Source organism: Aptenodytes forsteri, unplaced genomic scaffold (assembly GCF_000699145.1).
Source record: "Aptenodytes forsteri isolate BGI_AS27 unplaced genomic scaffold, ASM69914v1 Scaffold369, whole genome shotgun sequence".
NCBI lineage: Eukaryota > Metazoa > Chordata > Aves > Sphenisciformes > Spheniscidae > Aptenodytes > Aptenodytes forsteri.
The window spans coordinates 1,589,882-1,616,370 of NW_008794965.1; the positions used below are offsets into that span (position 1 = coordinate 1,589,882).

The 26,489-nt window shown below is 47.6% G+C and overlaps 1 protein-coding gene across 2 annotated transcripts in view; it reads right to left on the reverse strand.

Moving 5' to 3' along the window:
* Nucleotides 1–26,489, reverse strand: part of PPP1R16B (protein phosphatase 1 regulatory subunit 16B) — a 41,982-nt gene that overhangs the window by 6,025 nt on the left and 9,468 nt on the right. For both annotated transcript variants that reach the window (XM_009275531.1, XM_009275530.1), the window contains exons 2-5: nucleotides 6,023–6,093; nucleotides 3,795–3,940; nucleotides 1,427–1,530; nucleotides 980–1,104 (exon numbers count right to left, since the gene is read on the reverse strand). In XM_009275531.1, the coding sequence (XP_009273806.1) occupies nucleotides 980–1,104; nucleotides 1,427–1,530; nucleotides 3,795–3,940; nucleotides 6,023–6,093 (446 nt within the window). The remainder of the gene's footprint in view (nucleotides 1–979; nucleotides 1,105–1,426; nucleotides 1,531–3,794; nucleotides 3,941–6,022; nucleotides 6,094–26,489) is intronic.

The following is a 26,489-nucleotide window of genomic DNA, read 5'->3' on the forward strand; positions in this document are numbered from 1 at the left end:
AATATACAAAGCAAGTGATGCACAATGCAATTGCTCACCACCCGCTGACTGATGCCCAGCCAGTCCCCGAGCAGCGGTCGCTGCCCCCCGGCCAACTCCCCCCAGTTTATGTACTGAGCATGACGTCCCATGGTATGGAATGTCCCTTGGGCCAGTTTGGGTCAGCTGTCCTGGCTGTGCCCCCTCCTGGCTTCTCGCTGGCAGGGCATGAGAAGCTGAAAAGTCCTTGACTAGTGTAAGCACTACTTAGCAACAACTAAACCATCAGTGTGTTATCAACATCATTCTCATCCTAAATCCAAAACACAGCACTGTACCAGCCACTAGGAAGAAAATTAACTCTACCCCAGCCGAAACCAGGACATACGTGAATAAACACAGCACTCCATCGACTCTGTATGAGCCAGATGCTATGCAAAGCAGAAAGAAGAGGCGGCAGAAAGTCTCCGGAGTGCCCAGCACCAGATCCTGCTCCCATGAAAACCAGGGGACTCTCATGTCTCCTCTGTGGGAGTCAGACCAGACTATGAGACTAGCGAGAAGCAAGAGATTACTGGGAGGTCGTTCAGTCCCAATTCCCTGGAGGTCAGCAGAAGCGCTATGTTCTGCAACTCCTCATTGTGGGATTTCTTGCACTTTTCTTTGGAAGCTGCTGGTACCAGCTACTGTCAGACAGGACCCAGGTGCTCAGCAGCCCTGCTGCAGGACCTGAGCCGCTGGACAACCGACAGAGCTCACATGAACAAGGGATTCGCTTCAAGAAGTGCAGGGTTAGACACTAAGTTATGTCAGCTGTACTCATGGACAGAGCCTGCTCCTACGTGACAATAAACTAAAACAGGGAAAAAGATCAAAATAGCTTCCTCACTCCTCTCAGTGACTTGTACGTGTTGATTTTGCATAACTCCTGCCACAGGGCAGGTTTCGTAACCTACGGGCTGAAGGAAGGCAAAAGTGAAGCCGCAGCAGTTTCACTCACCAGCGTAGCACCTTGGGCATCAGTCCTGTTCAGGTCTTGTCCAGTCGCAAGTATGTCATGAATGTCACAGATCATGACCTGCTCTGGAGCAGCCCGCATCTCATTGATCCTTTCCTGTGTAATTCCTGTTAAAATCCCAGTTAGAGAGAGAAGAGTTGGAAAGGGTCTTTGTCTCCACTGGTTGAGTAAAATTAGACTTAATAATTCCTGGTTGATATGACCTCACATCTTTTTCAGAGGCTATGTGGCTGAGGGGACTGACACCCGTCCTTCACCCTCATCATTATTTAGGAATCAGAGAAACTAGACAGAGTCAGGTTCCAAGAAATTATGCCAGGCAGCAGGTCTCTGCTTTTCTCCAGAGGCAAATCAAGAGCTGAAAAACAAGGTAATTTTTAGTACTACATTGACCCATTTCTGTATTTTACATGAACTCAGTCTCCTTACCTTGATAGGCCATGCAAGTCTCAATGACATCCAGAGTTGGCTCATCTTCACAGAGGTCGTACGGCATGTTGCCATCTGCATTCACTGCCAGCAAGTCTGCTCCACTGCAAGGAGAAAGCGGCGTTACACAAGAAAGGACCTCAGACATCCTAGAGCAGACAGTGCCAAACACTGGGATAAATGCTTAGCAAAAACTAACGGGGGTTTAGTAGTTGCCCAAATGTCACCAAGATTTGTGTGAGATAAGAAAGATTTGAAGCAAAGCCATGGAGCTATGAATGGGGAAGATAAATTCCAGAAGTGGATGAAAGGCAGCACGCTATGCCTTCTTCGTGGGCTGTGGGGCACATGAGCCACTGAGCCTTTCCTGTCCTCTCCTGGTCCTGGCACTGGACAGACTGACAGCTTCTCAATGACAGAAGTGATTTATTTGCTGAATTTCTGGATAACAACGCCAAGCAACCACCAAGCGCTTGTTATCTGGGCATCTGGCAGTCCTTCAATGAAAAGTTCGCAAGGACCAGAAAAGTTGGGAAAGATAGGGGCTGAACGGTGGAGGGAGCCTTCCATCTAGCCAAGGGCACATGGGCAAAAAACAGTAATAAAAAAATATCCTGTCAACTGGTGAATTTCCCTTTCTGATTGACCAAAAGCATTTCTCTAAGTCTTTTAGTGACCTCTGGGAGGCCACTATTTGAAAGTAAAATTGCCAGCTAAACTGATCACTGTCCCCATATTCCCACGTAATAGAAAATTTCCAGCAGCTTCTGAACTGTGCCATTTTAGCTAGCTGTTGAATAGTTTCAGCTGAATTCTGATCTACCTTAACGGTTACCAGCCATGGAAGGACAGCAGACAGTATCCACTTGCATTTAGATTCCTGTTTCTTTATTTATTTTTTTCCCCTCTGCCTGAGCAGAGCAAACTACATTGAAATTCACATTTGCAGAGTAGTTGCAGTGTTAGTTTAATCAGCAAATAAAAAAGCAAGGAACGGGACATCTTTCGTGGGCTACTTCCTCTGATGGTCTCCAAGGGTTCCTGGTCCCAAATACCAGTAGCGCTGCCTTCAAAAGCAGTGTTTAACCAGTCATTTGATATGTGACACTTCCTGTAAAGGACAACTTTGATCGTAGCAAACAAATTAAATCACCCTATTCCTCAAAAGTCCAGGGGAAGACTGTTTCTGAGCATGGGATCATGACATTAGGCTACTAGAGTCCAAATTTGCTGGCAACTACTCAAAACAGGTCAGTCTATGACAAATAGGGCCATAAGCTCCAGTTCCTCACCTTGCCACCCATCCCCATGACACTCCCTTATCTTCAATTAAGAATCAGGTATGCACTATATTTTTCTACATCTGTTTGCTCCATTTTTATGCCCCCCATCCAAAAATTTCCTAACCCACGTGGGAACGTCCTCCAAGGGATGATTGTTTGCATCCTCTGCTCCACTTTCTTCATTATACGGCCAAAGAAGAAGGGCCAAATTTTCAATGCTAGTCTCCCAGATGACAGCATCCCAGGAAGAAGTCTCCCTCCCCGAGGGAGAAGCAGCAGGCGCTGCTGCACAAGGCAGCATGTTAACACTCCCAAGGCACGCTCTGCTCTCTACACCGTCACTCCAGGAAATGGAAGAGAGGGCTCCTTACAGAGTCGGGACTACCTGCTCCAGACAGGATTCACAGCAGGTGCTCATTAGGTGCTGCAAATGGTACAGCTTAAAACACGTCTGGCTTCCTCCTCCTTGCTGGCAAGTCTAGAAAAGACTTGAGCTTTAGGGCCTTGGTAAAGCCAAGTGGAAGGTCCAGTGCAAGCACCCTGTGTCACACCACTGGGGAACAAACGCATTACAAGAAGCTAACTGGTTACTAATTAAGAGCCAGTAAGACAGGTCACAAAGTTCACCCAAGTATTTGAGCTATACAAACATGCTGCTGTCCTCCTACGTCAGTGTCTCTGACTTTGGCTGGAAGACCTGAAGTTGTGTTTAAGAGCTTGAGGGTGGATCCTCCTGGCTGCTCTTATTTCTACCCATCCAGCGAGCATGGTTCAACAAGCACAAACACAGACACGTACACACCAGAATACAGGCAAAAAGGGGCAAATTTTGGCCCGGTCTCCAGAAGCTTCATGAAACTGAGTCAAGTCACCTAGGGTTTTACTGCGTCTCCTCAGCCTTTCTGCTCTTCCTCCTCCACCCCCTTCTCCCCCAAGCAGGAGAGAGTCCCATGAATAGCCTGAAAGCAGGGAATAATCACCACCGCTGCAATCTCGCAAGGTGCTGAGCAGTCTCGGTTTCCATCCACAGAAGCTGTGGGTAGAATCAGATCTGCAGAAAGGGACAGACACAAAAAGCCACCTACTGCTGGATGAGGATCTTCACCAGGTTGATATGACCACATGTAGCTGCTGCATGCAACGGAGTCCACAGCTCGTTGTCTTTCGCGTTGACATTGGCCCCGTGGTTGAGGAGAAGCTTGACTATCTCTTCATAGTTGTCTATGCAGCACTGGCGAGGAAGAGATGCAGACAGATTGGGGGTTTTTTTAAACTTTGGGAAGATGAGGGCTCATACCTGCTCAGTTGTACCAGGGTACCTGGACGTGGAGACCTACTTTATCCTGCAGTGTTTGCCAACAAGCATCTCCAACAGAGTTAAACACTAAATTGAGCACAACCGGGTCAGAAAGCACCATGCAGAACACCTACACTGGACAGACTGAAGGTCACTGGTGTTTTACAGGGCCTTCTGGTTTGCGGATAGAACCAGTAGGGAACAACAGCAAACATGTGCACAGCTTCTGTTCCACTGGGTCTTCCATATTCAAGAGCAAACATAGCAGAAATTCAATGTAACCAGTATAACCACATACCAAGGGATGAGATGACAAGCTGACATTCCCTTTTCTTAGGGAAAATCCCACACACTGGCATGTGATGAGTAAAAGTCTTCCTAGTAGCTCACACTACCTACCACAGTTATCTGAAGAAATGCAAGTTGATTCCCAGAATTATGAGGTACTTCACAGGGCACCTTTCATCTCCTGAAAAAAAATCAGCATCCTCGATGCACTTACACCAACCACAGTCCCAGAGGCAGCGTGCAAGAAGGGCCTCAACCGCTTTGCTTTGGGGAAGGTGGAATTTGCTCTTTGATCCACCTCATGCTCACTTCTTGACATGAACATGTGTGTGATAAAGACACTAAAATAAGATTCATTCTTGTGCAAGAAGCCTGTTTGTGGTCTACGCATTACTGCAGACCCACATGGGAGACTCGCAGCTCAGCACTGCAGTATGGGCTTGTAATGGGGCTGAATTATACCCCACAACAAGCATTTTAGCAGCCGAGTGACAAGAACCTTTTACGTATTTCTATTTCTGTTTACTGTTTGTATATGGTAGTGAGGTTAAAATCACGCCTGTCACACTGCCAAGTTATCACAGAAGTGTAACTGCATCACTCACTGGAAGCCACTGCTAATGGGCAATAGTGTTCACCCAGGAGCTTTTCTCTGTTCAGGGATTCAATTAATTCTAGTGGCTGCAAAGTTCCCACCTCAACTCCCAAATGCACCTTTACAGTAACTGATCCTTCAGTGGGCAAGGTGGGATTACCCTTGGCTTCAGCACCTAGTGGGGAAAGCAATGAGGCTGTCGGCGTTTCTCTGTGTGCAGAATAACATCTCTGGAGAGGTGGTGGTGGTGGGGACCTTTTATACTTCCAGAAGCCAGTTTGCATTTTTAAGCAAACATCCGTCCAGCTTTGAAGAGAGCAAGCAACTTGCAGAAGAATCCAAAATCCCAAGTCAATGGGAGCATTTACAGCAGGGACTAATGGAGAGAAAGCCGCGAGTCCCCGTCCCGCCCTCGGGGCGAGCGTGACAACCATGCCACTGTTTCGCGGCAGCGGAGGCGGCAGCTGCCAGGCACGCGAGTCCCACGGGCCTTCTGCAGGCTGACTCCCTGATGCTTTCGCACTGAAAATCAGGACTCACAAGGAGGGGTGGGGAGGGTGGCCTTAGGAAGAAGAACAGAAAACCCCTCATGGCATCAGTGCAGAGGCTCTGAGGAAGGACACAGACTTACACACCACTATGGCAAGTCTGTATTTTACTGGCAATTAGCTGCTGCCATCTCATACAGACTTTTGGAAGTCCCTGATCCTACAGAGAGCAGCAGCAGGCTCTCCAAACATCCTGCGAATCATTTATTTAAACCAGTTTCAAAACCCGTGGGTTGCCAAAGTCTCTAAATTTGAGTTAACCTGCTTTAAGAGTTTACAGCCCAGCCCTGCAAAGATTAAAGGGTGAGAGAAATGTTGTTCTTGTCTGAAACCCAGCACCAATTCCTGAGCTCTTATAATCACTGAACGAAGTCTGGGATACAGCAACAGAAGGGTTTGATCTCAGTTTGCTCCCCAAGAAACAAGATCACCAGCACAACATGGTGAAGTTTCACTGCTTTAACTGAACAGCAAAATTAAATACAAGAGCTTTCTCCGTTCTCCCTGGCAGGTCTGCTCAGAGGGCAGTGGGAAGACGTGACAGTGCGGAGCGGCAGGGAGCTGTGACCTCCTCCCATGCCTCACCTGATGCAGTGCAGTTAATCCATCTTCATTGCACAGGTCCGGGCTGATGTTGCTCTTCAGCAAGTAACACACTGTAAGGGAAGGAGACAGGAGGAAAGGAGTCAGATCAGTAATCCTAACACATCTCTTGCTCTCAGATAGCCCTGGCCAGTTCAAGACAAAGGCAACCTGCACCGTCAGGGTGTCCCAGTGCGGGCAGAGCTGCAGGAGACCTCGCAGCCAAGAGCTCAACACTGGCATGAACCCGCAGTCACTGCAGCGCCGGTGAGAAATAGGCCTTCTTGGTTTTATCCAGCAGAGAGCACCAGCATACAATTTTCCCCCAACTTCCTTCCAAAGGAGACTTTGCTATTACAGCTATTCTTTTCATATGGTTGTGCCTGAACAATCTACATTTTTATCTTGTGCTTTGCAACATCTGAGTGGAACCTCTGCACACTACAGCCCAGGAGAGCTCAAAGGCAATCAGGGATTTTGGGGTCCTGAGTTACAACCATAAGAGAGGTCTCACTGTGGGGCAGATAAGGTCTTGCCTCAAGAAGTTATCAATCTGGGACAAGAGGCCACATACGTTCAGGGGCTTCCCAGAGGCTTTATTGTTTTATTACTGCTTTGGAGGGAAAGGATAAGATTTATTCCATTAAAATGCAAATTTCTGAAACACGTGAAAAGCCATTAGCCCCTAGGTAAAAGATAAAGTTTGCTCTGAGGTACAGATCTGGCACGTGGTAATAGCAGTAAGGCTGGCAGAGGAAGTGAATTATTAGCAAAACCAGAAACTCTTCAAATTCAACACTGCTGACAGATCTTGGTGATCTATACCCATCTTCTGTTGTTTACTTGCTCATTCCCTGCTTTTTCTCCAGAGATTTCACTACCTAATGCTTTTCCCACCTCAGATGTCACTGACAGCACAGGCACAAGCCAGAGGTTCATAATCGTCTCCCCGGGGCCAGGGTAGCAACAGGTATTCAAGTCCCATCTTATTTGTTGGCAAAGATGCAACCATTAAGCATAACCAGAGCTGCTAAATAAGGACCGATAACAAAGCTAAAAGGGCAATAACCACCTTCAGAGCCGGCAATCAAAAAGACTGCAAGGCTGGTCACTCCCAAAGCATCCTGCAGCCTCTGCTTCTGCTGCTTTTGCCCGATCGCTGTCCCACTGTTAGAGGGATCTCCTTCCCCAGCACATCAGGGCTGTCCCTGGGGACAGAGCACTTCTGGCATCCCGAGCAGAACATGGAAAACATGTCCACAATGACATCAATGTTGATTTATGAAGCTTTGTTTAAAAGATCTGGAAAAATGCACTCGCGAGAAAGGCAAATCGAAACCAAAGTGAAATTTTGTTTGGAAGCCACCGGTCTGACGTTATCAAAAAGGAAGGCAAAACCAGACAGAAGTGAAATAAAACACTTTATATCACAGGATTGTTTCACCCAATTCAAAATGAATGCTGGAATTTACGTTTGCTGGAAATAATTTCAAGGCATTGACACCTGCTCAATGAAACTGATACAAAAAAGCAGAATACAACAAAGAACAAAACTCATCCCCCACCGCGGCGAGTCCAAAGAGTCTGAGCTTTTTCCAGCTCAAAGGCCAGTGCAGGAAGCCCACGCCTACACTCAGCTCACACCCCCCGACACTTGCATGCTTGACAGTAATAAGAGCGCTGAACCCCAGCCAGTATATCCAATTTAATAACTGTGCTTCTACTGTTTCTGGCCAGCCCCAAGGTCCTGCTCTCCTAATCCAAGCTGAGTGATAGGCAAATCATTCACCAGTGGATCTGGTTGTCTCTTATTTACTTTGGATACTCTGCCATTAGGGTTTTAATTCAATCTCTGTCATTTAAGAGCATTGTGTACTAATGACACGCAGCTTCATAATCATGTTTTTCCTGATTACAGAGATTTGGACAAGTAGATGCTGGCAGGTTAACCTTACAAGTGCTGTCTCTCCACGGGAAGAAGCAGTAGCATAAGTCCCAGCTTGTTACGGAGTATGGGGTTTTGTGTTGAAGGCTCTGCGATCACGTCTTGACGGAGCTTGTAAGAGTCCTTGAAGGGTTAAGATTCAGAGAAGGATTTACCTTACCCTAAAGCAGCTTTGAATTCTCCATTAACCCCTGCAGCAGCCCTCGTGTTTGCAGTGCACTTCCCCTTGGCTCCCATCTGCCCTTGGGACTGGCTCACCACAGCCCTCAAAACATTTCCCAGTGTCTCCCCACACACCGAAGACCGACAACCACAAGACACCAGAAAAGAGCACAGAAAAGTAAATGAAAGTAAAAGAAAGGTAATGAAACTAGGTATGGATGTGGTACCAATGAGTCCAGACAAACATGGCTTGAATAAGAGATCAAAGTCCTTTCCAACTAGTCCTAAGCTGAATTTTGCACCTTGGGGTTCGGCAGGGGAGCACAGGGTTGGGCAGCAACGAGTCCTGGCTCTTGTCTCTGAAGTCAGAGGGATGTTGCTTTCAGTGTTCCTCATGCTCCAGACAACAAACCCCAACAGCTAGGCAGGAGTCTCCAAGAACTGCCATTTCCTATTAGATATGCCCCCTTTTACAAGCCAGGGGATTTACCCAGCGTCCCACCAAGCTCGCAGCAGAACGCAGCCCCGATTCCTACCCACCACCCCCAGCGGCAAGGCACGGGGTGGCAAAGAGCAGCTTCGTCACCCCCTGCTCCCTGTGGGCAGACCTGCAGAGGGACTTGGAGGGATGACATGGATCCTCCCCATGCCCACTATCCAGGAACGGCCTGGGTGAAAACCTCCTGCCCTCCCATGTGGCCGGGAAGAACAAGCCTTCCTTTCTGATGGACTTCAGGAGAAGTGTGCATTTCTGGGTTTTTCAGTGCCTTAAGAATAGGAAAGGGAGGGCACAACTGCGACACTCTGCAGTGCTGGAAGCCAGACCCTCAGCTCCAGGGCTGTGGCACTGCCACCGACCCGCTCCTCTGCTTAACGCACAACATAAGGGACAGGGACCTGAGCAAGCAAAGTGCTTCTCTTCAAGCTTGCCGGTGCCACACGCCTCGCTGCGAAGCCCAACACCTTCACCTCCCACCTCCAGGCACGAGTGATGCCATACAGGTAGGAAGCGTACGCTTCAGCTCACGAGGACGCAGATTAATCACTCGATGCCAGCTGATCACCTTCTGTCGGCTTAAGCCTCAGCACACCACTCGTGAAAGGAAGATCCCCCCATATGCACAAGGTATAGCATGGAAATGGGTCCTCTGCAAGCTGAGGTCACTCCAAGCCCAACAGAATGGGCTTGTATGGGTCACATCGGCAGGTTCAGCAGGCAGCAGCCTCCACTTTAACACTTAACGATTAACTTCTTGAAGAGAGCTCAGTACCTAAAATGCTGAACTCGTTAAAGTCTGTCCTTCTCTGCATGTAGGTGGGGGGAGGTGGGGAGAAGGGGCTGGATGCGTGGATATACTTTATTACACGTCAAGCACAAGTTGTGGGAAGCAGTTTCAAACGCATAGCAAATGAAGGAGTGAAAATTATTACAATAAGAGCTGGGTGAACAAAATGGTTGTGAATAATTCATTGCAAATTATATTAACTGAACAATCACTCAAATGTATTTTCCATTATTCTGCTTGCTCTGCCTACAACTGAGCCTCTCACACACCAAGATGGTGTACATTAATCTTCAATTTATATTTTATCATTCACATATGTGCTGTGTTAAATGGAAAAAGCTCCCACAACAGCTGTGAAAATACATCCTAGGTTTTAAGTCACCCTCCATCACATGTCCTGGGGCAGCCTCAGACAGATTCTCCTCCCCGAACACAACAAACCCACTTCTCAGGAGCTCCCTCTCCTCCCAAGCATGTCCAAGCCTCACTTATTCTCCCCCCAACCTATAAATCAGGGGGAAGACAAAAGAAACCACTGCAAAGGCCCTAAGGAAAATTCAATGCGGGGTAATCAGCTCTCTCACCTGAAGAGATATTACAGCGCTGTGGTTTTTCATCAATGTTACTTCCCACTGAGTTTGCACTAGAAACAGGTTTTCCAGAAAAGTTCCTAAACCAGATGAAGACTTTTCCATGAAGAAAAAATGCCTTTGTCAGAGCAGTTCCCCCTAAGTCAATAAGCTACACCATAAAATTCTGGATACTATTACACTCCCATCTATACCCAGCGTTTGCATACCTCAAGTATTAATAACTCATAAGAGAAGAAGCCAACTGAAACTGATATGGATACCAGGGAGGGGAAAAAAACACCGAACACCTTTCTGATAGGAGGTCCTGATTCCTCCCAAAAATATATAGTGGCAAACTGTCCATACTGGCAAACAGGCTTACCTGTGTGCTCCAAGTTTACATATACACACAGGCCATTACTTTTTAAAAATCCAGGTTTATCTTGATCCTTTGCACTCAACGATTTCTTTTTGAAAATATTTAAACTCTTCTAGTTCACTTTCTGGTTCTCAGGCCACCTTTAAACGCTACTATTGCACTGAGGTCTCTACAGCAGTAGAATAATTCTTGTATGTTTATACCTGATTTCACTGAATAAAATGAAGAGAAGTTTCACTTGGATTGAGATGCACGCTTTTACACACGGCTAGAAGTCACTTTCACCCACATGTAGCTTTAGTCAAAAACCCAGCATAGCAGAAGAAACTCTTCCCAGCATTACTTGTAGTGAGATACTGGTGGTATCTGTGCCACATAGGTGTGTTGGCAAAGGTCTAGAAAGACTGATCCCCAGCCTGCCAGGCACGGTCCTATGGATGGGCTCAGCTACTTCAAAGCTGCATTTTTACTGCTATGGTTTTGCAGAGATATTTATTACACAGGATAAACATTGCAAGGAAAACAGCATTGAAGCTATGAGCGCTCTGCCAGCAAAGCGTCCAGCTTCCTAATACAGCATACTATGATATTCATATTTAAGAGCATATCTAAACCCTGAGCAATAACAGGATGAACTTACTTCAGCCTTATCCTCCACTCCCTGCAACGTACAACTGATAGCCCATCCTGGTCCATTGATAAATTCTGCAGCTCTCTAAAGCTTTTTGAAAGACAAAAAAACCCACAGAAAACAAAAACCCACACTAAGACAGCTTCAAACATTTAGTACATCTAAAAATAAATATGGCCCAGTTCGCCTGCTGAGGCATCCCATCATGATTGATCACCAAGCTTTCTCGGGAAAGTTCAAAGCCTGTTAAGACACTTCCCACCTAGTTTATAGCTGGGCACACACATTCCTTCTAATATACCCACAAAATCTGGGAAGTTTGGAAAGAGGCCAGCAGAGCCCCATCTGCTTCGTGCCATATTCACACGGGCAGGGACATTTCATGCAGCTACACTCGGCTCAGGTGCTGCTTCTCTCAAGGAAAATCTATTTCTGATTTTGATGCTTCTTGCTTAAGAGGGCATACCCTTCCTTAGCCCCAAGGAGCCTGCTTCGCACGGCAGGCTCTTCCTGCAGAGCTTGGGGCCCGGATCGTACACAAGTTTTATTCTGACAGCAAGCGAGAGCTGTCAACAACTCATCCACTTATTTAATGCATAGGGTCCAATTCTTTCTCCCCCTCTTTGTGTCTATTTTAATCAATTTTTGCTTTATGCTTTGACCCCTATCCATCACTGTAGCACCAGAGCACCAAGAAGAATACTATAAGGGGACAGCCACCTACAGCTGCGTCTTGGATGAATGGGCCACAGCCAGGTACCCAAACCCTACCGCATCCCGTGTTTTTCTTGTTCTGCATCTACAGGACTTCAAGCTCTGATAATCCAGTTAGTGCTCGTGATGCTAAAGCATCTTTCTTTAATGGCTGCCATCCACCTGGGATTACTCAGATAAGTAACAGCGTGCAAGTTACCCATCTGCAACCAGCAATGCTCAAAGGACACAGCAGAAACAAAGCCAAATTCATTTCAACAGGGAAAATAAAAATTAGAGGATGCTGCCATCTGACAAGCCTTTCAAAGGATGTAGCGTCATGTTCAAAAGCGTCTTCATCCTCTCCTCCTGCTCAGACTAACAGTGAAATTGGTCCATGCAGGAGATACCAAATACATAAAGGAAAACTAAAGTCAGAGATTATTTTCTTGGTTTCCCATTCCTCATCTGTTATTGGAAGAATAAATAAATCATTTTGGTATGGTTTTTAAACAGATGATGGGCTTTAAAAGGGATGAGTGTTTTATATAACCTTCGGGCTCAGCTGCCTTCAGCAGGATTTCCGTGGGCAGGGAGCCATGAAAGCAGATTCCCCAATATCATTGCAACAGTGACACCTGGGCTGCCAAAGAGCCTCTCCTCTCTTTAAGAGGCATTTTGGAGTAGGTATTTGAATGGTGCCGATTTCAAGAGTACTAAAAATAAATTTAAGTCAGACTTATGGAGGTATGGATCAAGGAGACCAAGGCCAAGTTTCCCAAGGATGACCCAGAAGCTGTAGTGACGAGCAGAGCAATGCTGCCTTTTAGGGTGCTATGGTGCACAGCAGAAGGCACTGACAACGCGCAGAGGAAATTGTCCCGCTGTGGCCGGAGCCACACGAGCCAGTGGCCTGAGCAGGGAACACCAACAGCAAGTGAGGGATGAGGGACAGCCACGTCCTCCAGCAGCAGCTCAATAGGAACCTGCATCCCCCATCTCTTGAGTTCGTGCCTGAAATGTTGAGTTCGGTGGGTGCAAGCAGGCAAGCAACACATCTCGCTTCCCTTCGTGTTTCAGGCAGATTTAGATGGAAGGGCACCTACAGAGTCAGTAAATGCTCGACCAGGACCTCCTGTTCTCCTACTGCTCTGGCTACTTCCAACTTTCTTCCTACAAAAAGCTCTTCCTGGAAGCCATGACAACACATGCAAATCCATTCAGACAACACAACATCAAAGCCTTTTATCCGAGTAGCACAGACGATCCCACTTATATACCTGTTCAGAAACTACTTTTGATGTATTGGACCAAAACCTACCTACTGAGACACACAGCAGTCATCACCTGTGATGTCTGTACTAAGCTTATTAGAAAATAAATCTTTCAGGGTACCAAAAAGGAAATGCAGCAAAAAAATTAATTGGCTTTAATAGAAATTAGAGCTTAAGAAGTGTTTAGGTAAAAGGGAGCGATAGTGTCAGGAGGTAAACTTTTGCAGCTGTCTGAGCACATGAAGAGCTTCCCCAGTTACATTAACACAATAACATAACAGCTGATCCGAGGAGCAGAATTGCAATATCCCCCGAAGCGCCACGCAGAGCCAGCCTGCCAGTATTTGCAAGAGGATACTCTAATATGCTCCATGTAGCAGGAAATAGTTCGTATTGCCTTTTGAAAGAGTTACTAGGTTCCAGAGTCAACAGCCTCTGCCCCAGCTCGTATTTCAGGCATGCTACGGCCTCAGCTAAGCAGCTGTATGCCGACCTGAACCTCATGAATGTTTTTAAGAGTTTCAATTATAAAACAGGAAACTTTCTATTTAGAGTAACAGAAAAGAGGTTTTGGTGGAGGGGTGGGGAAATACATATCTGCTTTTCAAGCTGCCCTGAATTAATACCAAACAATTCCCTGCAGTAACAGCCTGCTGACCGCAGCCCCGGAGCTCGCTGGCAGACCAGGCTCTCCCCCTTCTCTGCTCCTCAGCCTGCCCCAGTTCAGAGACCCTTTTTCTCTGTTGTGCATCTCTAACCTTGCCCTGGTCTTTAGAGAAGCTCCAAGTGCTCTGGCTGTTTCGGTACCTGCTCCACCCTCAGCAGCACCCACTCTGACCTCGATCAGCACGTTTTGTTTTTTTTTCCCCCTCCAACTTTTTCTCCCTTTAGTTTAGGATGAGTACATTGGCAATGAAGATCTTTAAGAGATACAGGACCAAATTACATCCCTAGGCCTGCTCCCATGGATCACTGCATTCATGAAACAGGGTGCCACGTAGCCAAGGTCTAAACGCCTGCAGAAGGCAGAAGCGCGGTGTGCCGGGACACGCTCTGCAATGCAGCCCTCTCAAAACCAGCTTTGTGTGACATGGCAGCAGCAGGAGCCAGTGCCAGCCCCCAGGTCACACCCAGCCCAGGTGTGTCTCACACCATTACCCCACACCGGAGACCACAGGGGGCACACCAGGAGTTAACGTGTAATCTGCTAAAACATCACCCCCTGCTCAGCAGCACCGTTTCTTACTGGAAACGCTGCATTGCCACGCAGTGCTGGAAGGGAAGTGTCTATAAAAGCAGAAAGTTGTCCCCTTTCTTTTTTTTTGGTCACATAAAGAGAGATTGTGGTTTCCTTTTAAAAAGCAAACACTACAGAAAGAAAACTTTCACACAAGTTTAGCAGCAACCTGAACTTTACCAGAGAAACATCAGCTGATCCTTAGCAGCCCTTCTGTTTTTGCAACCTGTAATTATTCAGCAGCAAATTTTACAGAATTCAGACATTTGAATTTCAACAGAGCCTTTCATCCAGAGATCTCCGAAAGCGCTGCTGCCGTTAGCAGAGCGAGCTCCAGACTGTCTCCCGGGATTTTACAATCAGTATTCGCCTCATTTCACAGATGTGATATCTCAGCCTGAGTTAGACCAGGACTCTGGAGGTTCAGGTTTCTCTGCCAAGGTCACAGTGACAGTCCATGGCACAGCTGTGACAGAGCCCTTGAGTCCCAGCTCCGCCCTTTAAGCACAAGAAAACTCTCCGTTCGGTTGTTCAGCCGAGAGGAACTGGGCAAAGCAGCTGAACTCCCAACGCTAACAGCTTCGACAGCAACCAGATCCCAAGGTGAACCTTGTATTTGACAGAGTTCGGTAATTGTGTCCGTGGGTATTTTAAAGAGAAGCCGAAGCCGTGGCTCGGCAGCAGCTCTCGGCTGGTATCGCTCCCGCAGGAAGGCCTCCGCCGCTCGGCTCAGACCTGTTTGCTGACCACATCGAGGACCTGGGCTGGGCAAGGAGAGCGAGTTGCAAGAGGTGGGGGAGCAAGGTCAACCGAAGGGCTTGCAGTGTGGCAGCACACTTCATTTAATTACGAATCAGGAATGATGCCGTCACCAAGGTAGAGAATGAAGCACGTTTGGTTGCCAAGCCTACATTTGACAACCATCCCTGATCTTCACCAGCAACCCAGCCAGGACAACCTCTTTTTTATCTCCCCTCTCACAAGCCCAAGTCCCAGAAGCCTGCAAGTTTTTGGGGCTGATCAAATCACACTATTCCCCCAGTTTCAAACCACTTCTCTTTCAATCTTCATTTCAGCACCTATCACACACAGACAAATCATACAGTCTCGAACTTCTTTTTTTGTATTAATGAAAAAGCACATTCAACTTGCTCTCCAGGTCAAACACCTCCAATCCCAAAGCACCTCCCGATGCCGAGCGTCACCCCCGTGCAGCCCCTGCCTCGCAGCGCCCGCGACAGCCCAACGCTGGCACGGGGCGCAGAGGCAGCGGCAGCTGTCATGGGCCACCGAGCAACTGCACGAAGTCCCACAGCTAGTGGCACACTGCCCCTTGGTGGGACCGGGCCTGGAGGCACGGGTGATCCTTGTACCACCGCATACCAAGCAGGGGCATTTCCAAGAAATACCTGTGCACCCCAACTCTCCGTGCTGCAAATTTGTTTTCAACAGAACCAAAAAGGTTAGAGAGCCACATGGACTGCTCTCCCAGCTCTTGGCAACCAGCAAACCCTTGTCAGAGAAGTCAAGAGAGTTCATCCATGAACAACATCATCAAAGGTATTCTGCGCTGCATGGAAACCGGTTCATACATTTAAGAGTTGAATCAGAAGTTAGCACCTGAGCTTGGCAGAAATGCAGGTTTTTCACAGCTACAGTAATACTTATAATCAATGAGACAGGCCTGACAGAAGGTATATAAAGAAATCTGTGTGACAGCTGCTGTGCACAGAGGACACTAGTCCCCCCAGCCAGGGGCTGAAGCTGGAGACCATCTACCTCGTGGACCCTGGGCCTGATCCAGTTGAGGATGGTCTGCTCAATAAAGATCACGGCATAAACTTGCTGCAAGTTGCTAGTTGTGCAATCCAAATTTAAGACCCATTATCTTGAGCATCCAACTTAAAAAGAAGATAAAATCTAAAAAAAAAAAAGAATGGTGGACAAAAAGTTAACTTCCTTAACGTTTCCTAATTTCATTGAAGAAGGTTTGAAATCCCTTTTCATGACTCCTCAGAGACTGCACAAAAGACCTTTAAATTAGGTCAAAAGAAGTGGGCACGCAGTGATACAACCTGGGTTGGTCTGTAACCTGACTGTCAAGTGCTTTGCCTACAGACCACCTTGTTTTAATAGTTATTTCACCTGCCTCATCACACAAAGTTGAAAACTCTCTCAAACATCTTCTGTCACAAGTTCTATGTGCTTTCTGCTTCCCACCACCTCAAGTAGCAGAAGATGAGTGTTCCCCGGCTGGATGATGCAATATAGCTTTGTGGTTGCCGGGAGGTTAGCCCACGGGGAAGCAGCTTGAGAGCTTGACAGGTCATTTAGACTGTTCAGAAAGAAAAAAAAAAGTCCAACTTGTTGCCTTCACCCATCTTTGCCATATCCGTAGACACCAAAGTGCCAGCCTCATGTAAACTCAAAACAAGACAGCTTTTGCTGCCAGCTCTCCTCTGCTGAGCTTCCTGCACTTTGATGCAGTAAAGAAAGAAACTGCGCACGGGGTCATGAGCACTTTCCTTTTTAGTGAGTGGCTCCTTCACTTTCAAAAGCCATCTCAGTCAGCTTAAAACATTCATCTGCAGAATACGGCTTGAATTTGGCAAAACCCTTCAGAGCTGGACGGAGAGAGAAAACCAGCTCCCTCTCACAAACTGCTGAGGAGTTGTGTACGTCGTGACAGAGGAACAAGGATGCTCCCTCACCGGGGGGGAGGTCTGGGGTCCAAACCCACGGGCACAGCTCACACCAGGGGTGTGAGCTCAGGACTCCCAACACTTACAAGACTGCTCTAACAGCCTTCAGGGTCAGTCTAGGAGTCTTTTATTTAATGTAAAGAGGGAAAGAGCTCAAATTCTCCTCCAGGAAATGCTTTGCCTTAGTGCTTCAGACCAGGTCACTGATGTTTCATCCTGTTTCTGAGATGAGCACTTTAGTCTCAGTGCATACAGTGATTTTTTTTTATTTATTTATTTTGCTTTGTATTTACACGCTGAGCTTATTAATACTAACAAAATACATAGTTTAAACCACCAAATTAACATATACATAATTCCTACAGCTCTTATGCAGGTTTAAAGCATCCCATTTATCAGAGCAGTATCTCTGAATATTGAAGACATAACTCCTCGATAGTGGGAACAAGGAGTTGCAGGCAACAGCAGGGAGCAGAGAGAGAGCAATATATCCCATTTCTCTCCCCTCGTCCGTTCGAGAGGTCTCCTGTCCGGGGATGAAAGACGCTGTCCAACTCTCCACGTTAGTACCACAAGTCAAATGCGGAGCTCCCATACCCTCTTCAGCAAGAGTCAGCTCAGAGGAGTTATAGTTTTTATTTCTGCAACAGTGGAGAAAAGCTTCAGTTTGCCAAAGTCTATTGCATTTCCCAAGAAAACTGCAGTTTTCAAAATAATTAACAGTCATTAAAATTCCCCATTAAGTTTTGCCATTAGCAGTGGCAGGACCATTCTCTCCACAGTGGTGAAAACTCTGCTTACTTCTGTATTAAAACCAGTTTTGTTAATGAACCATTTTATTCCATCCTGTTTGCTTATAAGAGAGCTCCCTCACCAGCAGATCCCTCACATGAGGGAGTTTTTCATTACATATTTAACACTACAAGAGCCCAAGCATCATGGGACACCTTTTAGCTGTCACAGTGCAAGTAAGGTGACATCCATCTTCTGGGCTCGGATGGCAGATTACCCTGTACTCACTGCATCCCTTACACCTACGTATGAGCAAACGGGGAGAGAGCCTCCTTACGCCCTCCTGCCACGCTGCCGGCTGTGGCTGCTTCAGTGCAATGGAGGAGAAAAGACTGCATAATTAAATTACCTAAAAAAACCCCACACTTTGAACTTTAAGACAAGAGGAAAGCCAGGCTCGAGCTTTGCGTCATCTCCCATCAATTCCACAGTCTAATATTTTGACTTAAAAATTTATAGTAACAACAAAATGCTTTAGTAGCTAAACCCACCTTAGTAAGTTCATTAAAGTAATTAATGCTTAAGTGGCTGCTTACACTGCTCTGCTGGCAGCACTAATTACAGGTTGCAGAGGTGGATCCCAGTGACAGCACAGGGAACCAGGAGTCGGTTTGCGGCTCATGCACGGTACTGGGAAGACATGCAGTCCCATGCAACCGCTTGGGCCGGATCCAGCACCCCCCTACTTTTTCCTGCTACTAAAACCAAAATTCACTATCTCCAGCACTGAGTAGAAGTAAGCAACTTTGGCAGCTTCTGGTGAATGAACACGTAACTTTCTGCTGACCAACATCCAGCAGAAGAGGCCTGTAGCATCTTACTCAACGCCCTTTTCGAGAGCAAGTCCTTCGAGAACGGGAGCGGGGCTGGTTAGCCAGGGTGACGGGGCCCTTACAGACCATCGTGAGGACAGGAATCGAAGTGCTGTGGTTCCTGGAGACACCACGGACCATTTTATCCCTTGTGAAATGAAACGGGAGGGTTGCACTCTCACTCACTAAACCAGGGGTATAACTTTCCTCACACAAGCAGTCCTGTCTTTCAACACGGGCAGAGATCCACGTGCTCAGTGCGACTTGTGCCAAGAGCACTTGTACCTGTTTTGGGAGATGCAGGAGATCTGATTCTCATTACTAGATCTGTGATCAATTGTAAGATCCCTCCTCAACTGTTTTTGGTCCTACCTCTGCCTGGAAAAAACACAGTCTTAAAAAAATGTATTTCTTTCCAAGCAGCTGTTTGTAACAAATGCTTCTGAGATGTTTCCCACATTTCACAGACTGAAGCAAATCCCACTCCAAGCCTCCATTACCACCCCAATTAGTGCTACAACAGAGAAATCCTGTTTCTTTCTGTACATCATAAAGAATAATTCCCGGGGAAAGGAGCCCACCAGACCAGGAGCATCCAACGAGGTCTGGATCTCACACGAGCAGCTGCAACCAGTACAGCTGTATAATGGAAACCTGACCTACAAACCTTGAACCAAATTCTAGCTATATTGCCCTTTGGAAAGCGAGCGCATGAAGGCTGCATGCTGCTTCTGCCCTGGCTGCTGCCAGCTCTTACAGATGTAACCTCTGGCTTGGCTCCATGCCCCGACAGGACCATTACCTCTCCTCCATCTGACACACCTGGGAAGAAGGGGATCACCAGCAAAAAGCAAGTTAAAATGGGCCCTGGTTGCATAAGTTGCATAATCTGTGCAACCTGTTACTAGGGGACGGAGCACATTTTGATGGCCAAGGTCTCCACGCATCACCACATACTTTTGGTTGAAGGACACAAGAAGGAACAGCAGGCTTGGGTGCTACCTCTTCCACCTAACAGGGCACGAGAAGCGCTGAAGCAAGTGACAGTTTCCCAACAAACATGCATCCTTCATAGATCAAATGGCCACATCTGAGGACAGAACAACTGCGGGGGCTAAAAGGAGCAAGATGACAATCAGGCTTGGCATGAGGCACAGATAGTTTTCGGGACAGACCGCATTAACCTCTTCACTGCTGAAGCCTTGCTCCCCAGCGGGGCTCTTCCTCAAGAGGGTTGTTTCTCTAGACAGACCCAATAAACCAAACTGGTCTGAGGTGTTTTGTGCCTGTAATACACAATAGCATCAAAGAGATTAAAAAGGAGAACATACGCACCAGGGATTTCTAGTAAATAAAACACCCATAAAAGTGGAGATGAACGCTCAGCACACACAGGCGAGGTTCAGGCAAGGCCATCCCCACCACAGGTGGAGAGGAACAAATCACGGCAGCTGTGATCTGCAGAGTCACCATGGGAAGGGGACAAGACATAAGGCAGAGCCATCTCCTCCACCCCAGCACCAGCCCACCAGCACCAGTCACAAGAGCCCCGGTCAGATGGGAATTCAGATAGACCTGAGCCCCAGAGCAACTGGGCAAGATGTGCAAACCCTCCCTTGAATTTCTATTCTGCAGTAAAATTCCAAGAGCATTAGAAAGAGGTTCTTCAAGGAACTGTGGGAGGAGCAGGAGCTCTTATAAGGAGGTCCTTACATTGTCAGCAGTTTTGAGATGCTTTGCAACCATCCGGTCCCTCCTTCCTCCACCCAGAGTATTTAAATCAAGGAGTTTCTTCAGATAGTGGACTAGATTTGAATGACAAGGTTTCCCCAACTTCTTGGTTGCCAATCCCTTCCTTTCCGATATTCTCGCTGGAAATAAGAAGTTTGCTTTTGATGAAGCACATCCCCCAGGACTAAACCAGCAGCGACAGACAGGGGCCAGGCTACGCTGACCCGCTGACGGGTCCTATTTGGCCACGTTTCTGGATCAGCTCCCACGTGTCCATGTCACACAGGGTACCATATCTCCCCTCACAGAAAACATTTCCCTCTCACAAGAAAAATAGCTTGATAAAAACGAAACCAGTTTGGAGTCAGGAAAGGGCTACATGAGCCTCTTTGGAAGATGCTCCTTCGCCTCCACCTGCCTTTCCAGGCAGTCAATTCGAGTGCGTTAAAGACAACAGTAGCACAGCTAGATATATTTTAGACATCACACGCAACTGCGGCGGCGAATAACCTACTAAAAACCGGATTTACTTAACAACCCTACCAGCAGCTTTGCAAAAGCCGGGTGATTTCAGAGGAAGCCGGTGCCTTGCTGCCGCTCTGAGTAACGGGAAGTGCAGCGCCGCAGCCAAGCCCCGGAGCGAGGCAGGAACACTGAAATTTCCCCTAACTATTCTTATCTTGTCTCACAGTAACTCGAGGCTCGTTTTCAAAACCGGGGCCTATTCAGAGCAAACAAACAAGCCACTGCATTCACTAAACCCTGCTGCGTCCAGGAAAGCGCTGTAAATCACGTGCATAGACAGGGTTTACATGCAGAAGCGACAAGGAACGCGCATCTGCAATGATTTTATGGCACACCGGCACAGATAATGGTTTTATGCTCCTAAAAACAGGTGATTTAAATTCCAGGGTGTCACAGATTTTAATCCTGAGCTAATATTTCCTCTCTCCTATGCTCTAGCATACATCACCATTATCGAGAGAGCAGAACTCACAAAAATCAGATTTCCTGAAGACAGAGTACAAGAAAATGATGTTTTCTACAGCAAATCAGTTCAACAGAGGCTCAATAAAACATGATTGATAATTAGTGTTTTCTTTCTGACAGCTAGTAGCAATTGTCTTCTCCTTAAATCTAGTGCATTTGCCAATTTAAAACTAATCTGTCCAAAAATGAAACAAAACATCTGGCATAAAATTCCCAGCAAATATTGGCTAAGATTTACAAAGTTATACACCAGAGCATCACCTGCTACAGCATCGGACAACTCAACAGTAATTAGGGTAGAGCCGAGATGGCCTTGTGGAAAGAGCCATCAGGCGAATGGAAAATGGATGGGAATAGCTAAATCAGTTTAGATTTCCCCTAACAGGGGTAGATCAAAAGAAAACTAACCCAATTAGGAGGGAGAGAGACACTGATCCAGATTCATCAAGCAAAGCAGAACAGCTATAAAGTGACATTTAGGGTTGCTTTCCTTACCAGGGTCGCACAAAGCAGCCAGCATGTACCAGCAGATCTGGCCCAGATTTACGGGCTAAGGGTAGACCCTTTTAAATAAGGACAGCTTCCCTCCCCCCAGCTTACTTTCCCAGTTAAGCAGCTGTCAAAAAAAAAAATAGGCCATAAAAAAAAGCCCCCCAAAATTTAATTAAATAGAGTAAGCGATGCTCCTTGCCTGTTGGCAGTGCCATTCTCCCTGCACCGGGCAGCTTGGCCTGATTACGGGCAGGTCAAAGCCGCGTTGCCAGACCAAGGCTTTTGGCTCAGCCCATTTCAGACAGCGGGAAGGGCCACGCTGGAGGGATTTGGTTCAAGCACTGGCTGTGCCCATGCGCTGGTCCCCAAGCATGCTGCTCCAAGGATGCACGACGGTGTGGTTACGTGGTCCCTGATACAAGCCGGCATTCGGACTAAGGCAGGGTATGTCGGTGCTCCCCCCAGGGATGCTCGCAGCGCTGACTCTTGTGGGACACAATGCACGCACACCACAGAGGCACCGTGCCTGCCTTCCCAAGGGAAGCCCGATACAACTCCCTGTACCTGCACCACCAGCCGTGGCACTGCCAGGGCACCTGGGAGCCATCACCTCCTCCAGCAAACCCTCTCCCCCGCGCAATTAGCTCACTGTTATGCACAGCTGCCACCACCGCTTACAAGGGGCTAATTTTAGTTAAATGCAGCCACTCAGTGGCTTGCTGGGCACCTGGGCTCCTGCTCCACCAGTCACTTGTTAACCACTACCTGAAAACCCTCTGCCATGTGCAGCACAGCTACAGAGCTTCTCATTAACACTGGGGCCAGCCGGTGCAAGTGTCTTCACAGCGAGACGCACCCAGGCTGGCAGGGTAAAAAGCCCCACGGAGCCCGTCGCGCACCCACTCTCCCCAAACCCCATGGGAACAACTCACTCCCCGGGGCTGACAACAGTGCAAAAAGCTCCCCCCGCCAGCAGACTCGGAGAAGGCTGCCCTGGCCACGTCCCCGCATGCTCCTGCCAGTCCTGCTGCTTTCCAGAGCTGCACGCACCCCAGGGGATGCACAAGCACAGGTACACATTTTCTTTCCAAAGGAAATACCCACCCCAGCCCATGACACTTAGGTTAAATGCCTAAGCCCACAAGTCAGCATTTTACACGATCACTCTGTACATTACAAATTGTGCCAAATCTAATGAGGTTTCTGTTGCTCCAGGAGGCTGTCCCAGAGCCAGGGGCAGCCTGCACCGCTCCCCCTGCTCCTGCATCACGTGCATCCTGCTCTGGCAAGGAGACCTCCAGCCTTCCCTTCGCCTACCCCCCCAAGCATTTCCACCAACAAACCCTCTCCAGTCGCAGCTCTGTCACCCTGCTTGCCTTTGCTAACAGCCCTTGGAGCTGTAATGGAGACAAATTGCTCCCATGCAGAAGCGGGACCCTCCCGTAGCATCAGGGGCACACAGAATTGCAGAGCTCTCCCAGGTCCCGTGCACGGAAGGCACTCCTGGTTCTCCTGCTTCGAAGCTATCTCCTGTCCAGTGTGGGAAGGTGGCCTACCTAGCAGGTCTGCCACGCTGCAGGCTTTTACCGCAGCTGCAGAGAATTCAGACCTCCCAACAAGAGCAAAGGGATGTCCACAACAAAACAGCCAGTACCCAATGTCCTCTCCTATTTTAGCGAGAGAGAACAAATGTAGCCAAGGCTTTGCATGAGTCTCACCAGACCTCCATGTTCATGCACAGGCCAGACACTACCTAATACCCCCCAAGGAGCTGATACTGAGTTGGATGTTATTAGGATCTAAGACAGAAACTGCTTTGGGACAGGGTAAAAGTGCAAGACCAACTTTGCTCACTACAGTGTGAATAAATATCCTTCTCTTACTCCCCACTCCCAAGACCCCATGGTCTGTGGGTGACAAAGCTGTTATTTTCATCTCCCAGTTACACAGCAATCAGTGCTGGTGTCTTAACCCCTCGAATCAGCCTGTTGGGTTTTGAAACACTCTCCAGCATCCCAGCTGTAGCATCTCAGGACCTCCACGTGCAATGCTCCATGGAGGAGCTCTTTCCAGAGGGCTCAGCAGAGACAGGACAGCTGGCAAAGAAGGTTCCACAGCGATAAGCAGCACGTTGCAAGGAGGAGCTTTAAACAGATGTGAGCAGCTCAGTGGGTAGGTAAAACAGGATTCCCCGTTTCTTTCCTGTTCCACGGCTGGAAAACCCACAGCCCCTTCCTCTGGAGGAGGGTGGGGAGCCCACGGCACCAGGGGTTGGTTTTTGGTTTTAGAAAACCCACAGCCCCTTCCTCTGGGAGGGAAGGAGGAGGGTGGGGAGCCCACGGCACCAGGGTTGGTTTCCAGAACTGGGTAAGGGCTGCCACAGGGAACCACTCCTCCCCACAGCAAAGAGATGAGATGTTTCCACTGCTGCTGGGAACTCCTGGTGCTGATCGGGGCAATCCCCACGGGCGACAAAATGCCATGTCAGTATATTTTAATACTGTGGCGTAGGAGTGCTTAACTGGGTGGTCTTTATACCAGCATCCAACAGAAAGGAGCTGAGCATTTTTCAGATGGACTCTGTATTCTTAAGGAGCACAAATGCGTTAAGTGACCAAACCAAACTGACTTCAGTAGAAGTTAAAACATCTGAATATCTTTAGAGATCTGTGCCAAAATCCTCAGGGATTCACAAGAAGCCCCCAGTTGATGGTAGCTGAATGTGCTCCTATCAGAGCTTGGTCCAGGAAGGCTGAATGAGCAACATGTTTCCAGAAGCTTTCAAACCCAAGAGACTAATACAAGGATCAAGCAAAGCCAGATGGCCAGACCTCTGTCTCATCACCCTTGCACTGCTCCAGGCACAGCTCCCTCCACCTCTAGCTGCAATTCAAGCTGTCAATCCCACTTCACAGGAGGAGATCAGTCAACAAATATTGCCCTCCAGCTAGAAGACAAGTCTTTGAATGTAAGTGAAGCAAGAAATATTTCCTGTTCTCTTGTTCCCCTTAGGGTAACCGGACAGATCAACACTGCAAATATTCCTGCTACTAAACACATGGGAAAGCTCAAGAGCACTGAGTGATACAATGCAACGATGACGCAAATCTTGAACCCACGCTACAGATTCAATGCTGACGAGTACTCAAATAACAGTTTTCCTTGTTCTGAAGGGTGATGGAAAATTGCCACAGATGAGAATAATTTGGGTCAGGGGGCAGAGCGGCAGCTTGTTCATAGCTATTTCACAACTGCATGATTAAAGTTATGGAAGAATAAATTTACTGTGAAAGCACACAGGGAATCCTGCTTAGATGCCCTTTAAGATGAAATTTTAACCTCACTGGCCCTTCTAATAAAAGCAAAATGGACTTCCAGCATCTCTCCATGACCCGCTGCCACCTACCAACCCAGATACGTTGTGTTTTTTGGCACAGCATCCAGCAGCAGGTTGGAAGTTGACTGGTTACAGCCTAGACTGGAGCTTCATATCAGATTCAGGACTTGCATCATTGTTTTGACAGCATCAGCTTTAGGAGGAAAGAAAACCCTGTGATCAACTGCCTGACAGCCAGGAGAATGTCACTGCAGATCCACGGGGACTGTCCTCCTTCACTGGAGCTCTGGCTCTTTCTAATGCCTGCTATTTCAGGCTTACCAAACCAAAATTTTAATTAAAAGAAGAGTCCCATTTAAGTTCCCGAGGAGCCCTGCTCTGGCCTTGCTAATTAAAGACAAACTGACAGGATCTGAAGTGAAAAAATAAACCGGGTCTGAAAAGTTCGAGAGTCACAGAAAGAGTCTGAGCTCCTAAGTAGGTTGAAACTCGCTCTCTGCAGGAGTGCCACGTGTCGTCCAGCCCCAGGTCTCTAAGTTAGAAGTGGCCTCTGTAGAGCTGACGGACTCTCCAGAGGGTTACTCACAGCACCCCGGTTCGGATCTCACCTGTCTCCGCTGACAACACATGAGAATTGAACCCAACATCGGTAGACAGATGCAGAAAGTGCTCTTCTCGCCACATCTTTAACGCGAGTGAAATGGCTGTCCTTTACTGCAGGGGCATTGCTTCTTCCCCTCTCCAAGAGGCTGGGAGTTGGTATGGATTTCCAGGCGACTTCCTTATCCCAAGCTGCTGGGCAGACCGTAGATGTCCTGCAGCAACGAAACCTCGGTGCAGCAGAGCTGCTCCATTCCTGTGCAAGGACTGCTGCTTTCATTCGAGAATATTCTGCTAGTAAAATTTTGCTTTTATTGAAATAGATGTTTTTTTATATAGAGGATCATTCAGATTGGGTAATTTGAAAGACTTTGTATGAATATGCCAAGCCATCGTGTCTCACTACGTTCAAGCTTTATCATTTCATCCAGAACCATGCAAGTATCAGCACTTGATCTCCGACCTTTGCTGCTCTGAATCAGACCAGAATGGAAATACTTTGAAGGTGCCAGAATCGCCCCCACCCACTCAAAATGTGGATGTTTCCAGACAGATGTAGGTGTAACACAGGACAAAATACAAGCTGTGTGCAGATAACACTTCTCTACTACGGACACCATCAGCTGCCAACCGGGTCAAAACAGGGCTGGAGCAACCAATGAGAACGGTGTGAGAGTTCGGTTCAGGTTAGTTCCTGCTCTAGTCTCCCCTTTTTAGAAGCAGACGCTATAGCAGTAGTCCTTAGGAGAAAAAAAAAAAAAAAGTGGGTTTTCTTGGTCTCATGGTTGGTTTTGTTTTTTTTTTTTTTTTTTTTTAATAATATTTCTTTTTGTCG